The 18,113-nt window shown below is 38.6% G+C and overlaps 1 protein-coding gene across 1 annotated transcript in view; it reads left to right on the forward strand.

The window, feature by feature from the left end:
• Window positions 1-18,113, forward strand: part of COL4A2 (collagen type IV alpha 2 chain) — a 141,051-nt gene that overhangs the window by 82,028 nt on the left and 40,910 nt on the right. The window contains exons 5-14 of the mRNA XM_054004344.1: window positions 7,524-7,658; window positions 7,740-7,784; window positions 9,897-10,013; window positions 10,727-10,798; window positions 12,339-12,374; window positions 12,482-12,544; window positions 14,815-14,850; window positions 15,500-15,541; window positions 16,064-16,138; window positions 17,254-17,298. Coding sequence (XP_053860319.1) covers window positions 7,524-7,658; window positions 7,740-7,784; window positions 9,897-10,013; window positions 10,727-10,798; window positions 12,339-12,374; window positions 12,482-12,544; window positions 14,815-14,850; window positions 15,500-15,541; window positions 16,064-16,138; window positions 17,254-17,298 — 666 coding nt within the window. The remainder of the gene's footprint in view (window positions 1-7,523; window positions 7,659-7,739; window positions 7,785-9,896; window positions 10,014-10,726; window positions 10,799-12,338; window positions 12,375-12,481; window positions 12,545-14,814; window positions 14,851-15,499; window positions 15,542-16,063; window positions 16,139-17,253; window positions 17,299-18,113) is intronic.

Here is an 18,113-nt window from a genome sequence, read left to right on the forward strand (position 1 = left end):
CATCCTCTTCTACTTTCCTCTATGCAATGACCTTTTGAAGGTTTAGTATGGAAATCCTCATGTGGTTTTGTCTAGACTTGCCCTTTCTTATGCTTTTCTTTGAGAGATCATTGCTGTGGTCCCAGTATTGTTCTTACTACAGAAGTACTGCACAGCACAGAAAGCATTTCTGACATTTACTCCTGTGTATTTTGTGACATGAAGAAACTATTAACTGGCTCTTTTGAGTTCTTGACCTACATTCCAGCATATATTTACTTTTGCACATGTTTTATCTTCTTGGGTGACATAGCAGCTTTCTGGAAGATCACAAATTAGATCAAAGCGTGGGAACAGAAAACAGTACAAAATTATTTCATTATTGAGTACAGAAAAGGGATGTGGCTTCTGGTAAAGTGAATGCTTTCATAGTTCTTTTTTTTAATGAAGATTTAACATGTATTCCTTCCTTAATGAAAAAAGAAAAAAAAAATAAAATAAATCCACCCTTCTGCAAGCTGAATCACTGCTCTGGAATTAATGGTAATGTCATTTGGTCACCACTGTCCTGGGAGAAAATGTCGTACATCCAGACAATGAAGTTAAAAGAACAGCAGATTGTTACCATGCCACTAGGCTGAACTAGTCTCATTTTTTAGTTATTTTTAACGAATTTTATAATTTCTTGTTTACTTTTGTTATAAATAAAAAAAAGCTTGTTAACAAATGAGAAGGAAAGTCTTTTCTGAGAATAAGAGCTGGAATGTGAAACTCAGCTAAATAACCTCCTCTAAAGTAGCAAAACAGAAAAAAAAGTAGAAATAACCATTAGTTATGTACTTTTTTGTTAAAGCCTGCCGACTCTTTCAGTGCTATTCTGTGTTTTAAGAATTTAGTATCATGCAGCTTAAGGCACAAGAGAAAAGTTTGATTTGCTTATCAAAATTCTAGTTAGACAACAGAGGACCCATCTCCTCCTGGTGCCATGGTACACTGGTAACCATGTTGTTACTAAATGTCCAAAATATCAGAATAAGACTCCCCTTTTGGTATCAGTGTGGTGGTAGAGGTTAATGCCAGCCCTACACTAAAAATACAGATTCAGAAGATAAATTTGAGAATTTTCAAGCCTGTGACAGTAAATGTAAATTTAGCAATAGAATGAAGAAGTAAGGTAATAAGTTTTTCTCATTTCTCTTAGAAGACCAAGTGTGCCTACTACACAAAATATATGTTGAATGACAGAACACCTTCTCTTTGGGCAGCCATGCTGCTCAGTTGCATGATGCATTTAATCCCATTTTATTTGCACTTCCCCAGCTATCTCACTTACAGACATTTTGGCAGAAACCTTCTGCTTTTGTTGCCTCAGACCTCACTCAAGGACAGTTTGACCCTATCTGAACTCCTTATCAGATTTCCTGAAGGTTGTACCATGGCTGGAATCCTGCACCTGCAGTGGTGGGGGCTGCGTGCAGCAGCAATGGCTGGTGCCATCTAGTGAGGAGCTTCTGAATGCTCACTGCAAACTATTGCAAGGCATCTGTCTTTTAGGGAGTCCCGAAGACACAGAAATAAAGTAACATGCTAATATGATTAACAACCAAGCCTGCACAAACGCCAGGATTTTTTTCTCTCAGATGATCTTTTTGTCCGGGTGCTGGCATTGGTTGTGTTTTGCCCAGTGTATTTGTATTTCCTACCCTTCCATGGATTGTTTTGATCTATTCTTCCTGGGTGGAATTACAAAAGCATTTAAGTCTTGCTTAAACAAAACTCTTGAATTGCTGAGGTGGATGGAACCATTCAAACTACATCATCAATGCATGATATAATGATGGAAGGTACATAAATGTTCCATTTTCTTCTGTGTCATGGTAGGTGTTGGACCCATTAGTGTCTGAAGGTCTCTGGAGGTCTGGCTGTACTGGGCAGCCCAGTGCCACCAGAAGCAGCTGCTGAGTCAAACCATGCCATGGTAGCAGGTGTTCCATGTGGTCTGCTTGTCTCTGTCTCTCAGCCCAAAGTGGTGCAATTCCATAGGTGAAGTATTTCTGACAAAGTGTGCACTTCATGGAGCTGAACCCCAAACCCTTCCCCTACATATTCCCCTCTAATACATTTAATCCATAAACTCATAGATAACCTCCTGGATTTATGCTCCAGCAGAAATGCCAGGTGATATGCCCATCCTTGTCTGACTCTGTGTGCCACAGCAGGTTCTTGAGGTTCTTCCTTGTAGTTTACATTTTTGGGGGTAGTGGGAGCTCTAAGGTCATACTTTTTTTATTTGGGGTCAGTGATTGCTTTAGTGCAGTACATCCATTGAAACCAACTGAAAGAATATCCACATTTGCACCCAGTTTTCCACATTTTGCCAGCATTACATTTGAAAACTTTTCTGTTTCTTTCTTGTGTGCCTGGAGGGATGTCTTTTCCTGGGTTAACACTTTTAATCAGCTCAAAAGTTGCTCATTTTCCTTATAAATTGTTTTATTCCCTGTTGAGTTGCTGTCTGTTCTGCTTGCTGGTCTCACTGAGTAGGAGTGCACTGAGGTCCTTGCTGTCACGTCCTTTCCCCATCTGTTCTTACAGAGACCGTTCCAGACTAAGAGCTTTTACAAAAAAATCCCAGCTCCAGCTTGTCTGTCATGGTCAGATCACCCTTCCTGCAGGAAATGAACTTGTCCTTTCACCAGTGACCTTTTTAAAATGTCAGGGAATTAACCTCCTTTCTTTTTGTCCTCTGTTAAAATGATGGTCTACAAGGCTCGTTTCCATGTGGGGAATACTGAATCATCACATTCCATGTACCAGAAGCAATTGCAAAATGGTTATCTGTAATGAAACATGGAGAAATGGGCTCAGTGGCTGTGAAGCTCTGTAGAAACTCTGATTCTGCCTCCTCTTTATTGCAAATCAACAGTTTTCTCCTATCTTTGTATCTCCACCCTGGTAGGTGGATTTCTCAGCAATTCATGATTCATGTGTTTTAAAACCTTTGGAGCAGGTACTGTCATTTATTGCATCTCTCTTTGTATAGCACATCAAACATTTGGTTGCTCTCAAAATTAGCACACCCTCCTCTGTCAATTTTGTTTCCACACTGTAAATTTAACACTAAATTAGAAGGAAGAAAGTATTGCAACATGATATCTCTTTCATCAGACTGATGGTAAAAGAACTGGAAATTAAAGTTCAAGCTGCAGAACATGAACATTGAGTACAAATTTAAAAGTCTGATCAGGATCTTCTTACGTCCACTGGTACTTAATTGCAAAATGTAGTTATTTAATTCAGTCACAACCTTGGCAGCATTTTCTTTCATGCATGTTACTGGACAAGTGACAATGTATATGTAACATGGCAAATATTTTCTGGGGAGATTTCCTTCAGGCTTTCTAATTTCCAGCCTTTGCTCCTCTCTGTAAATAGTTTTTGCACAATATCTGGGCTGGCCACAAGAATTTTGTGAGACCTCTTCCAGTCAGCTGAAGTTGCAGGAAGAGCAAAGCAGGGACTGACTATTTAGGTGTATATCTTGACACTGGGAGCGTGCTAATTCAACTAAAGGGTTGTGGAATTATAAAAACAATGAAAGAACTTCTTGTTAATATTCAAGATAGTCCATCAGCCTACTTTTTCCCTTTCTTTTTATGCACTCTCTCAGAGGTACTGGCCATGGCATTCCACACACACTTCAGTGAGCCTCTTAGCCCATAAGTCCTGTGGTGAGTGACATGGGTAATGTTGCCATGATCTGGACTAGGGAAGAGGTCCAGTTCACCCTAGTAAAATGGGAAGGGCACTGCATGTACAAGAGAAAGAACTTAATGAGTTTTCTGAAATATGACACGGATGATATGTTCCCCTAGGCTTGCTTTTTTTTTTTTTTTTTTTTTTTTTAAAGACCTGGGAAATTTAAGTCAAGCACAATTTTACAGCTTTGGCAAATTCTCTAGAATTTCTGACCCTCCAGGAGCACAGACAGAGTAGTACCATGCATGGCATGTGTCACACAGGGGTATTTGGGGTAAGAATTGAGTCATGTTTTGTTTGACTGAACCTTTCAAACTGACTGTCTTTGCTTAAATCTCCTCAGTGACCTTTGACAAAGAGAGAATGTTCTTAGGTCACTTGCTAATGAAGAGGGGACATACTTGTCCAACAAAAGATCTAAGATAAAGAAAGCAGAGTTAAAGCTGACATGTCTGAGTTAACAAAGGTTAACAAAGTTAATTCAGTTAACAAGCCAAGGTACTAATTGGCTGAAGAATTACACAAACATTGTCATGATATTAAGTATTTCCCCAGCACTGACTCTCGCCTTGTGTTAAACTAGTCCCATGAGGATCTATTCTTTTCTCCTCACATTAAATAACCCATATTCCTCAACAAACAAATGACCAGATAACTACCAGGGAAAGCATGGGGAAGGGGTGCTGATGCCCAGTCCTCTTCCTTGTTTTTCCATTCCTTGTTTATTTCTTCCTCCACACCAGACAGGAAAATGGGACTGGAAGTGGGAGAGTGAACTCCTACATCTGATGTAGGAGTTAGAAAGGTAACCACGTTCCATGGGATACCACCTTTGAACTCTACAGTTCTGCATGGTCCCTATAGAAAGCCAGGCACAGATCTGAAATTCCTGAACATAACCAGCCTTTTATCAGAAACTGCAGTGAAAAGTTTTGCATGTGTTCTACCTCCAGACAGCTGCCCTCTAAAGGAGGGTAGATTGGCAATAAAGAGATAGTTTGCTTATCTCAGGAGGATGAGTGGTTTTTGGAATTTAGATTATTTATTCTGGCTTTCAGGTACTCCAAACATGAAGTGGCATTTTCAGTGCTCAAAACCCATGTATACCTTTCTTTGCAGAATCAACTGAAACATTTATTTTCAGAAATTAAATGCAATTGGAGCCAACTCAGACATCTACAAATGAATCTTAATTATTTGTCAGTGTTCTTTGCAGATGTTGGATATGTTGGATATATGGATATGGATATATGATGGATATGTTTCCATCATTTTTCAACCTTTTTAAAGGTTCCTTTCTAGATTTGAGTGCATGAGGAAGAATAAGCTACCTTAAACGTTGAATAATATTTTAAGGCTTTAAAGTAAAATTGAAATATTTTTGATTGATATTTGCATGAGAATTTATACTTCTCTACGAAAACAACCCAAACAAACAAACAAACAAAAAAAAAAAAAAAATCACTGATTCTATTTTTTAATGAATGAAATGTCTATTTCCCTAAAAAGGCAGTTTCGTGGGACATGCTCATATGTATTTTGTCAATTCCTATATACATAAATTTTGAGTCATAGTAGGTAAGAAAAGTAGAGAAAATGTGGTGTAAGAAAAGTTTTCTTTTTCCTGGTCTTGGAACTCACACTGAAAAATTCTGGTTCAGATTTAAGTCATTATTCCACTGCTTTTAATCAGCATCTTTTCCTTTGAGTCAGGCAACTCAGAAAATATGTCTACTGGAATCTGCACCTCCACAGAACAAATTTTAGAGATTCACTGCATTTTGAAAACAACTAAGAACTACTACTGGTGGAGGTAGATGCATTTGTAGTAGCCAGCAGTGCCTGGCATAAGGAAATGAGCAGCTGCTTGTTCAGATGCATATGCCTCCTGCCAACACAAGTTCTTTTATATTTTAGATGTATTCATGTAATCTTTGTTTCTTCTCAGTTAATCTGAAAAGACATTGGCCTCTTAGCACCTAATAGTCCACATAAGCAGAGCTGGTTTAAAAGTAAGGATTCTGTATAAAGTCAGGTTTGGTGGTAAGCAGAGGGAATTCTCTTTCACACTGACAGCTCAAACACTTAAATTCATGTTGTCCTTTGGCACTGCTCCTAAAGCATCAGTCTTGTCAAATCAGTCATAACAGTAGAGCAAAAGATCCATACTGTACAAGTATGGATCATACTGTATATACTGTACCTATTGGCTCATTCCTAGTCTTCTTCCAAAATTAAAGACTTGCACTTAGTTCTGTACTCTGTTTGGCTGTGTCAGCTTCTCAATATGGACTCATATGATGTGATACAATAAGATTTAAAATACAAAAACAACCCCAAGTGTTGTGACAACCATTTTGTATGGAAGCAGTGTGGAAAATTGATTTGTTTCCGAAGATAGAAGTAACCTATGTTTCAGTCATGGGGGGGTATGTGGTATGAAAACAACTATAGCACAGATAAATGTTTATTTTAGATAGTTGTTGACTATTAAGTTTTTAAATCATATGACAAATGGGCCTATGAGACTAAAATAAATTTTGCCTAATATCAGTAAGGCTTTGTTCAGTGTAATTCATACAACTTCCTGATCCAAAGAAATTAGGCTATCTTCAGGTTTCTTTTTTTCAAGTCCCCACACTGCCCTCTTTCCACCTCAATGGCATTAAATGAAGTTGAACTCTTGAATAGGAATTGCATTCACCTTCTAGTTCTTTCTTTGAAGGCATGGGCAAGACTGTAAGTATTTTATACTGAAAGAAAATAGTATTTTTAATCAGCTTTCTGGAATGAATATATATGTGCTGGTTCATGGTTTGCTGTAGTTCTTCTCCTTTGTAAGATACTAGTGCTGTTCCAGCCTGGTCTGTGAAAAAAATCTAATTGCATTTTAAAAACAACTTTCATTAGATTTGACTTAATTTGAATGTCTTGGTAAATGATGCTTTGCCCCATTTAAAACATATTTCTCCAGAAAAGATTGCAGCAATGTACTATTAATGTTATTAGTGCAGTGAGTACATGCAAAACATGTGTGCCTTCGGTGATGCTACGTCTGGAACAATATTCAAATACTTCAGTTCACAGATCTCAGACATACTGTCACAATCCATTACTTAAACCACCACTGTGTCATTCCAAAATTGTTTTTTCCTCTTTTGAGCCTTGTGATGTTGGCAGCCAACAGGAATTATTTTTAAACAATGGTTGAAGTGGCGTGAAGAGCCGAACCAGCACTGGAAGGGAGGATGACCAGAGAGCCCTGTGTGCAACTCTTCAACCTGTGTGGATCCATGCATGTCCCATCATTTTCAGGCTCCACTGCTGAATAGAAATATTGTCACTAAAGGGGCAGAAATTCCTGCCATTAAATATCAGGTGCCACTTGTAATAAATATGGCCAATAAGCAAATTTCACGGTTAATATATTTTACTTGTTTGGAGTGTCATACATTATATTGTAGGAGAATCGCTCATGAGAAAACTCATTCCAAACAGTTTTTTCGTAGAGTGGCCATGAATACTGAAGTAGTGAATATTGATTTGAATGCTAATATCCATGTGTTAATTTTGTGACCACATGTGCAATATACTCACTGCTGCTGGAATTTCTCTGTGTGGTGTTTCAAATGACTTTTATCAAAGAGCCTGGCCTACTGGGATGGAAAGAAATTCTGTGTTTATTTTTTCTTTGAGAGATTGACTTCATTGCAGGAGTGATAACCTATCCAGCTTCATGCATCTCAACTGTTCCTATGTAAATGCTGTTTTATTGTTTTTATCAGGGCCAGCCAGGACTCCTTGGATCACAGGGATTCACTGGACCACCAGGATTGATGGGGATCCCAGGAGTGCAAGGTCCCAAAGGTCACAAAGGTGAAAGAGGATACCCAGGAATAACTGGACCCAAAGGAGAAGTGGTAACTTTTGAATATCAAATGTTTTAGCTAATAAACAAAATGCTAGCAGAACATCATTTTAATTGTACTGTTTCACTCTAGGGACAAAGAGGAGTCACTGGATTCCCCGGGGCTGATGGCATTCCTGTAAGTAGCGGGTTACTTCATCTTTAAGAAATCACCAAATACAAATATTGCAGGCTAGCTTAAAGCCTTTGTACTTTAATTAAAATGTCTGGGTTAAATTCTGCATCAGCCACATACACAATTTGCAGCTAAGGACATTTGCTGAAGTGAGTGGAATTGCAGATACTCAACAAAAGAGCAGAATCTGTGCTCCCTCTCATTCCCTCAGATAATTAAGGTCCATTTGCTTTGCCCTATGGAGAAATTCCCATATAAAAGGGGCAGAAAAGGGTAGAAATTTCCTGTGTCTCTGGAGGTTACCCAGCTAAGTATGTTATTTTGTAGGAAAGACCTGTGACGTAAGTGCTTCACCACTCTTAAGCTTGTGAACCAAGGACATGAGTTGGTCATTCCTAATTATTTCTGATTTGCAAAGCTCATATAACAACCAGTGATTTTAAGAATACTAACTATGGTTAATTTGCTTTGTAGCTCATATGGCATGCTTGAGATTGTCTTAAAAATCTTACTGAGCACTAAACAGTGTAAAACTTTGAACAAATGGACCAGTTCTATGAAACTGAAACACTCAAAGAGGAAAACTGGGTAAAGTTCACAGCACAGTATTTTCCCAGCCTACACTTCTTTACATCTTGTGTCATAAAATAACAAAGAAATCTGAGTCACTGGAATCCCTGGACAGAGTTCCCAGGCTTGGGTTTCCTTTGTAGTGCTCCCTGACACCGGGGCCCCGCTTTGCAGCCCACGCATCCACATCCACTCTACTTTCACCCTCTTTTGTTTCCAGAAGAGCTTCCTATCAAGTTTCAGGGATTTCTCTCTCACAATCTTCCTTGTCTCCCTCTTTCTCACTCTTTAAGGAAAAAAAGAAGACCATATTTGCCATTTCTATTAACACTCCTGAGCCTAGGATCTTGTTCAACTCACTGCATCATGCTGAATTTTTTTTCTAAGCACTGACACATCCTGAGAAGCAGAGTAAATTGCTCCCCTCTGAAGCCCAGTGTTGCTATAGCTGGACTGCTTCTCTTACCTGGGCATGTTTTCTTTTTCAGCCCTGCCTCCCTGACCTCTGCACGTTGCATTGTGAGGGATAAATACCTTCAGACAGAACTTGAATCTGCATTTTTGTCGTGTACTCTCTTTGAGCTGCCCTGCCCTTCAGGCACCCTTACATTTTCCAACAAGTTTTTTCACTGACCATGGGAAGGCAGGTAGATAGACACTTGCACAAACCACAATGGCACAGTGCTAAGATGTGGGGCTGGCAGCCAAGAGAGAATGGTGGCAAGACTGAGTCTCTTCTGGGATGAGGAGTGCAGTATTTGGTGGAGCTGAATAAGGACATGGATATTCTTCTATTTTTTTCTAAGCAATGGAGCAAAAGCGAAGAGAAAATTCTTGCTATAGATAAAGGAGAGGAGAGAAATGTTTTATGTTAGTTTCTGTTTTTTTGTGACTGAGCCTGCTGAAACAAAGAGCTGCTCAAGGGAAGATTTGCTTCTCATCAGCCTTAGTGCAAACCAGAAGCAACAGCAGTTAAGGTGAATGTAGGAACAGCAATGAAAATACAGTTTGAGACCACAGTAACTTTTCAGAGGTGCTGTGTCAAGGTCTTGGAGTGCCCCCAGCCCTTTGAGCCCTGCTGTTTTCTTCTATATTCACAGCCCCATCATGACACTCAATCTAGCTCCAACAGCATTTTTCACTTTTTTCCTGGCTTGGAAGCTGTTCAAACTCAGTGAGGAACATTTCATCCCACTCTTCCAGTGTGAAGCACTGAAATGCTTAACAATCCCAGTTCTTGGTGGATCCCTGCACAGCAGCCTCATCTGGCTTAGTTCTCTTCCTAACAGAGCCTGTATTGAACATAGCTTTCTTACCCTTTCTGAGAGGTCCTTCACCACTCATTTTTTCATGCTGTCTGGGGCATCTGGTTCAAGCTGCAGCTATATTAAAAAAAGGCACTGTCTGTTTCTGTCTTTGAAAATCCTAGTTTCCCATGGATCCAAGCCTTGGGCTTAATGTGAGAATGTCTAAATACTTTGTGACTACAGGAAAAGGAAAACTAGAAACAGATGGATAGATAAACACTTTTTTTTTCCTCAACAGGGTCATCCAGGCCAGCCAGGACCAAGGGGGAAACCAGGTCATGATGGCTGTAATGGGACAGCAGGTGACCCTGGTGACTCAGGAACTCCTGGACTCTCTGGTTTCCCTGGTAGCATTGTAAGTAGCTGGCAGTAAATGAGTATCTGAAGCTAAGAACATTGCTGGAGTGAGTTTCATTCACACGTGGGTTGGGTTAATGGGACATCTCTTAACTAAGGGAATGTGGGGCAGAGCAGAGCATTGGTGCAGACTCAGCATGGACACACTGCACTGTGTTCAGTCATTCCACTGCAGCCAGGGCCAGAAGGTCTGCTCAGAACTATAGCTGTCACACAGGTCTTGCAGAGAGATTGCTGTAGGAAAACCTGTACAGCTTTAATCAACAGCAGTAAAATAATATTAAACTCAAAATTGCTGATGAAACTATCCTTTTCCTACCTACCCATGGCTAAAGTATTGGCTTTTCATGGTGAGATACACAGGATCATGCTGATGTGAGCAGTGGAGCTCTTGGATTTACATGGGCACATGTCAGCTCTGGGAAGTGCAGCATCAGTTCTAGTTAGGAGGTGCTACCCCATAATACCACTCCTTGGTAATGGGAGGTTTCTCCCCAAAATTTAGAAATTCATTCTTTTACATACTGTGGGGTTTTTATGGTTTTCTAAACCATAAATTTTCAAAGCTAAGCATAGCCTCTACATCTAACTGCAGTATGTTTATGTACACTTACGAAAACACCAACAAAAATTTCACTCTTAGCTGTTTACATGTTAACATAGATGGTCTGAGAGCTTACATTGTGTTTTGGGTTTTTTGGTCACCTCCAGGGAGTCCAAGGGCCCAAGGGCCAGAAGGGGGAACCGTACATAGTAGCGCCGGAGATCATCAGCCGACACAGGGTACGTCTGGAACTCCCAGCAGTTATTCTTGCCCACTACAGTTTTTCAGACACAGGATGGAGAGTAAATTTTTCTTATACTCTGATAAGCACAACCCAAGAGGCCCACTTTGATTTTGAGTAGGCTTTGAAAGGCATCTTCTGTTTTCTCTGGTGCAGAGAAGTTTATATGATGTCCAAGACAAAAAATCTGAACTCTGTTATTTCCAAGGAGTGTCAGCCTATAGGTAGATTGCAAAGGCACTGTAGATGATGTAGGTCAAGTATTTCCCTCTTTATTCAATGACTACCTTTGTATCATGCATGGCAAAATCCTTTCTTTGCCATTGGTTTGTCCATTGAATGATTCTGGTTACTGTTAGCACCTTTCCTGTAAAATTTTCATGCAAGTGTTTGATTGAATTAGGGTAAAATATCCTTCAATATTTAATTTAGTTATTTAGTAAACCCCAAGTATTCCAGTGGCTGCTTTTACCGTGTCTAATCCTTAAAGCTTCTTTTGTAATCACTTGCAGCTTTTTCTCATATACATATATGAGAAAATAATAAATATAAATTTGCATAATTTGAAGGTATAAGGAGACAAGGGATTATGTATGTAGAGTATAAATCATGGCTGATTGAAAAGCTGCAACAGAGCTATACTCAGCACAGAAGGAATCTGCTGACATTGTTGGTGTGTATTTTGTGCCAGCAGTAAGTGCTAAAATAGGTGTTTCTCTTGACATATTTTTAAGTTGCCTGTATTTTTAATGGAAACTTCTTTTCCTTTTAGAAAATCTTCAGATCTGCACTGTTAGTAATCAGGAGTGATTAAGTAATGTTTAAGAAATGCTCAACTATATTGTGGCCAAGGATGGATACTGACACCTGTATTCATTTCAGAAAGTACTTGGTTCCACAAATTATTCTGTTAACTAAACCCAAATACTAGGTAGTTAACTTGCTACTCAAAATGATTGAAGGTGTTTGGACTGAGTAACACATTATTTATGTGTGTGGAAAGGTCTTTGGGCTAGAACATTTTTGGATCTAATTTCCAAAAACATTTCAGCATGTACTGAAGTTAAAATATGTGGTCACTGAAAACAGTATGTTCCAAATGCTTTTGGTGACTCAGAAGAGAATCAAAATGATTCAGTAATTCCCATGCAACTCACAAAAATGAGCTTGGACATTTCAGCTAAGGTTATAGCCCTAATTAAGCCACTGGTTAGATAGGATTTTTCAACAAAAAAATTCAGTGTGGTCTGTTGCATAGTTCAGTCTTGTAGTTTGGATCCCTAACTTCATTAGTCAACTTCGTACCGTGCTACTCTATTGCATGCAATTATCTATAGAGTATGAAATCTGTGTGGCCCACATTCAGTTATCTCAACATCTCTATGGAATGCATCTGTATGGAAGGGGTTGAGTAGCATTACATGCTATAATTAGTTGTTTGAATAAGAAGAAAAATTAATAAGCAATAAAAATATTTTATTCAATTTTGTATATAGAATTTATTGTATTTTTTACTTTTTTGTTTTGGCTTTTTTTAGGGAGATCCTGGGGATTCAGGAATCATTGGTTTTCCAGTAAGTAGTATTACAGTGGATGTGATAAAGTGTCAACAGTAACTAATATCAGAACAACATTTATTGATAGTTGGATAAATCAAATGTATTGATTTTTTTATTTAAAGGGACCTCCAGGTACTCTGGGTATTCAAGGACCTATTGGTCCAAGAGGACAGCGAGGAAGACCAGTAAGTATATTAAAATTAAATTCTCTAAAAATTAACCAAACAGAAGAACTATCTCAGCAAGTTCTATTATGTTGGATTGTAACCTAGGTTAGAAATAGCAAGAAAGTGTCAATGGACATTAGATCTTTTAAAAAGCACTTTTAAAAAGCTGAGGGATGAATATTGCAGGAAGAGGTATAGAGATTTTTGCCCTGTGCTGCCAGAAGTTTTTGATTCATATAGTATTTTTTTAACCTCCTTAGAACATCTCCCTACACTGAGTTATCATAATGTCTTGAATAGTTTACCTTTTCTGCTCATTAGCATTATTCTGTATATTAGCTGTCTATACTTCTCACAGGAGATTGAATGGTATTTAGAATGCAATTTTAAACTATTTTCCATTATTTTTTTTTCCAAAATCATCATTTACAGCACTGATGTTGACAACTGTTGCAGTATAGTTCTTTGGAAAGACTGTGTTCTCTCCAGATAAAATTTATACATTTCTTGTTTCCATGGTTAATAGTTTTATGGGTGAGAAGCAGGTATTCAAATTCAATAGATTTTGATTTCTTTAAGCATCTTTGATTTTCCTGTAACACAACTTTATAGAATTTGCTTTTTGCATTGTTTTGTGAAAACTTACTTTGGACCTGCTTTACATCCCTGATCTGAGGATAAAAAAATTAGTTTGGAGCTTCTCACTCACAGTCTCCATAACTGTTTTCAGGAACATCCCCCTCCCCAGCAGCCCCAAAAAACCCAAACTAAACCAAACAAACAAACAAACAAAAAAAGACCAGAAAAAAAACACCAAAAAAAAAAAAAAAAACCCACAAAAAAAAATAAAACCCCTAAATCCACGGTATGCTAAGCCTTTCAAAGTTAATTTTCTGCACTGGCCTGTTTTATCACCTGGAGTAAACTGCACCTTTTCTTTCTCACTGGTCCTCCTGAAGGAAAATGAGTCCTTTACTTTTTATTTAGAGCAAACCCACAGAAGTTCATGAGCTTCACACAGGAGCCCAGCCTGCAGAGACTCATATTCCCAGTGCTCCTTCTGGGATGTTAGGAGTGCTATGAACCATACATTTTCAGAGCCCCTGTCTTGGGGAGGCCCCACAGCTACATCCCTCTGGTTACCATATTAGCAACATCTCTTTTGAGCAAACTACATCCAATTTTATTTACTGCCTCTAAAGCTATGACTCACCTGTGAGAGAGACCCAGGAGCACTTCACAGGTCAGGTCTGTGTCGTTGCTCTTCTCTGAGAGCTGGGTAGTGCAGGAAGGCAGGCATGGCTCTCCCAGGTCCTGCAGGCTCTCCAGGCTAGGGGATACCCTGTGCAGTGCATCTGCCCACTACGTTAGGCAGTAGTTCACAAATTTCTCAAGTCACCAAAAGTGATTCAAAAGCATGTTTGTTTCAGAACAAATCTAGTGTTTGTCCACGCAAAGGTACATAGCAAGGCGGAAATGCCTAAAAAGTTCAGGTCTCACCTGAATGTTACTATCTTTTCCTTGCAGGTTAGACTTGATCTTGCATTATGCAGCTACCATCCCCTTTCAGGGCTCAGTAGGTGGACAGTTCCATCTGCAACCTTCTCTCCTTTCTGTGTCTCTCATTCACCATGAGCTGAGCAGCTCATGCTTCTTATTCACCCCAGCTTTCCCTCCTTTGACAGAGTTTTTAGTGTGTAAAGCCCTTTGGAGCCTGTTAACTACCTTAGCTGACTGAGGCAAGGGATGTTGTCTCTTCAGTTAATGGCTTTCCTACCTCGTGTAAGCCTCTGTCAGATATATTTCCTGTTTGAGTTTCATTTTCCACCGTCTTCCTTTGATTTCATTCTGTACAATCCCAAATAGGTAATCTGAGATGCTTATGGTAGTTCAATCTCTTACAGACCAATACAGTACCAAAACTGCAGCCCAGTGAAGGACTTAAAGATGTGCTTAACTTTAGGTATGAGCTTAAAATGTTGCTTAGTCAGGATCCAAAAGCACAAGTTCTTATTACTTGAAAAATGGGTTTTCATTAGATCTAGGCTAGGTAACTGTCAGTCTGCTCAGAAAGATTACAATGTGACTTAGGAAGGTATTTTCAGAACAGTAAATACAGCTAACATACAATAAATAAATATAGCTAAAATACAATGGCACGTGGGATGCTGAGGAATACACTCCCTACTAAATATATACTTACATTTCAGACAGAGGGTAACTAACCTCCTGCATGCATTGATTAGAAAGCAACAAGTAACTTGCTCTCCCCTATTGTGCTTCCCCAGGGACCACCAGGACCCCCAGGGCCCCCAGGACCACAAGTAAGTCTTTGTGGCAGAGTTGTTGATGTTGATTTTGTGTTGCTGAGGTTTATCCAAGACCTACTTGAAGGCATTAAAAGAAAGCACCATGAGCTGCACGAAAGACTGTGTAGCACAAGACCTTCTGTGTTGGCTGCATACCATGGGAAGTTAATCTTACACTGGGATCACCTACCCTAAAAAGATTAGAGCCAGATTTAATTGGCTACTGTAGTCACAGTAGCTTCCCATGAACAGAGAATGAACAGAGAATCCTTGCAGTCTTCACAATGTTCAATTTTATCTCCATGGAAAAAAATATATGACTTCATTGTTCCAGCCTTTTTAGGTTTTTTTATTTAGCATTCAAGGCTATTAAAAATCTTGCAGTAGAAATGCTTGATCTTTTCATTACATTACTCAGTGGATGACTCAAAGAAGAACTGGTAGCATGATATTTTAAACAGTTGTCTTTCTAAAAGTTTAGATCTGTAAAATTATTTCTAAATCTATACAAATACTTCAAGGTAAACCTAGGCTATTGTTTGATTGCAGTTCTTCAATGGTGTTGTACAGTAAGCCTGAAAAGGCCTTTAAGCATGTTTAAATTTGAATTTTATATTAGATTAGAGTTATACATTTGGTAAACTTTGACCTATTGTTTTTGCAGGGCAACAGGGGCCTTGGCTTCTATGGAGAAAAAGGTGAACAGGTAAAGGAAAACTAATGAATTAATATCACCACTAAAGGGCAGCTGGATGTTTTCTGTTATTTATAAATTAACATATTTTAAATACTCTCTTCATTTGCAATTGCATTGTATAATTATAAGAGAAAAATGAAGTATAGGTCTGAGAGTAATTATTACCTCTATAAGGGACATTATAGCTGAACTAACTCCTATATGTGTAGGTCTCTCTGTGCTCTCATTTACACTGACACAGAGGTAACACTTCTGAAATTTATAAAGCCAGGCCACTTTATGTAATGCAATAATCTTTGCTGTTGTTCTGAAAACACACAGGGCAAGAGCAAGTATTGTGATATGTTAACCCAGCACAAAATTAATTTATCTTAACACAAATTTATTTGGTATGGTTGTATATGGTTTACAACCATACTCCCATCAGGGGCAAATCTGTGCAGCTCCTTTGCAGTGCCCTAGAGCCTCTGCTGATCAACTTGACCAGGTATTAGAGCTGTTATTAAATGTTCCTTTGTGTTTTCCCTGCAGGGCCCCCCAGGTCCTCCAGGTCCACCTGGACTTCCTACAAGAGAACTGACGGGTGTCTCCCCTGACAAGCACAAGGTAACTAAGAGGGTATTTTTCTGAAAAAAAAAAAGGAATTAAGAGCTCTGTGCTACCAAAGTTAAAATATTGTACAAACGTGCTTTAACATATAGAACTTAAAAGACATTAATATATCAAAAGAGAAATCTGCTACTTTCACAAACTTGGATCATAATGTATTTATTGAAACTGTGGTGGCTAAAGTAATTCAGAAAGTATTTCTCAAGTTTAGAGGCGCCTTTGGCAAACTTGTTCTTTTTGTTCAAGCATGCAGCTACTGGCCATCACTCACATCTCATTTTACAAGCAGAAATGCCTGCTGAGAAACCATTACTGTGTTTGTTTTGATAACTTATCTATGTGATGCAGATATTTATATACTTAGAGTTAAGGCTTATTACATATTGGAGAAATCCCCACATGCAAGATGCAGTTTATTCTCATCTGCTGCTTCTTGCTGGGAGCAGAGGCAGTCAAACCCTGTATGTGCATATCCTGTGTCAGACACCAAGCTCCAGACCAGTTATTTTTTGTCCCATATTTGAAGTTGGAAAGTTTATGTGGCTCATATGATTTCTGCAGTAAGATGAGTAAATTGCTATGATACTGGAAGATCTAAAAACACCTTTAATACTCTGCAGTCTGCCCTAAATAACAAACATGCTGAGATTTTAATGACTAAGCAGACACCCATATTGAGCTACTTACCTGGAGAGCTGTTATATTCAATGAAGGTGTCATCAGTATAGAGAGTGGAATTTAGGCTATGATTTGTCTTAACCTAACTGGAGCTCTTGATCAAATAATTCTTAGCTAACCAGTAGGTAAAAATAGGAGAGTGAGCATTTATTCATAGGCATTCCTTTGGCACTCACCACCCATGAACAAGCCTGGAAAGAGCTGGGCATTCACATTCCTAAAGACCTTTTCAGAAAAATTATCAACTATTTCTTTAAAAAGCAACTTCAAAAACTTATCATGAAAGCATTCATTTCATACAAGAAGCGTATGAATAAAGAATAGCACAAGAATAGTGTTTTTTCTCTTAATCAGTCATTTTGTGTTGTATAAAAGTTACTGAAATGTAAGTGGGAATGCCAAAACATATCTGAATACTTTTTCCTTTTTGTTAGGGTGAAAGAGGAGACCCTGGGCCAAGAGGGGAAGCTGGAATTCCAGTAAGTCACGTGGAGAAGAACAAAGTCAAATAATAATATTGGAGTTAATACTTGTGAGCTCTTCACTGATGTGATGTGATGTAGATGTGTTATAAGCAGAGACACCAGTTCTAATGCTTCAGAAAAACTGAACAACTTGATGTGTAATAACTCCATAGCACAATCATTTGTTCTCTTACTGGTTTACTGAAATAAGACTTTCCCCCACATAATTTTAATTTTAGTTCTAATTATTAATAAATCTCTTTACTTATTCTTCTGATCTGTGTTTTAAAATTTCACTGTATTTCATTCAATAAGAACATATGGAGTATTTTTAATCATTTTTAGCCTACTGTCCAACAAATACAAACTTTTTGTCTCATGTTTTTTTAGATCTGTTGAGTAAGTGGGCAGTAATCCCATATGTTGCTGTATTGTGCAAAGCTGTCAACCCAGCTTGACTGAACATGGTTTAGTTATAACTCCCAGACAACCTCTAGACTGACTAAATAGCTTTGCCATTGAGTGGTTCCTTTTGACTTCCCAGAGGGGTTTAAAACAGAGTCTTTACTAAGCAGGGATGCCTCACTGAGCATTTTGCAGAGCTTTATTTTCTCAGATGGTCTGGTCAGCAGCTCCACAAGGTTGTGGGAGAAGGTCACATTGTGAGCCCTGATGCCCTCCATGTGTGGTTGCTAGCCAGTTCCTCAGCTGCTGATCATTTTCTACATATGTAGGATTTTTTTTTACTCATTAGGAAAACTGTAATTATATGCTGATGTAGCAAAAGGGGATATGTGGTTTTCCCCTTCTTTTGTTTTGTATAGTAGGAT

This window comes from Vidua macroura, chromosome 2, assembly GCF_024509145.1.
Source record: "Vidua macroura isolate BioBank_ID:100142 chromosome 2, ASM2450914v1, whole genome shotgun sequence".
NCBI lineage: Eukaryota > Metazoa > Chordata > Aves > Passeriformes > Viduidae > Vidua > Vidua macroura.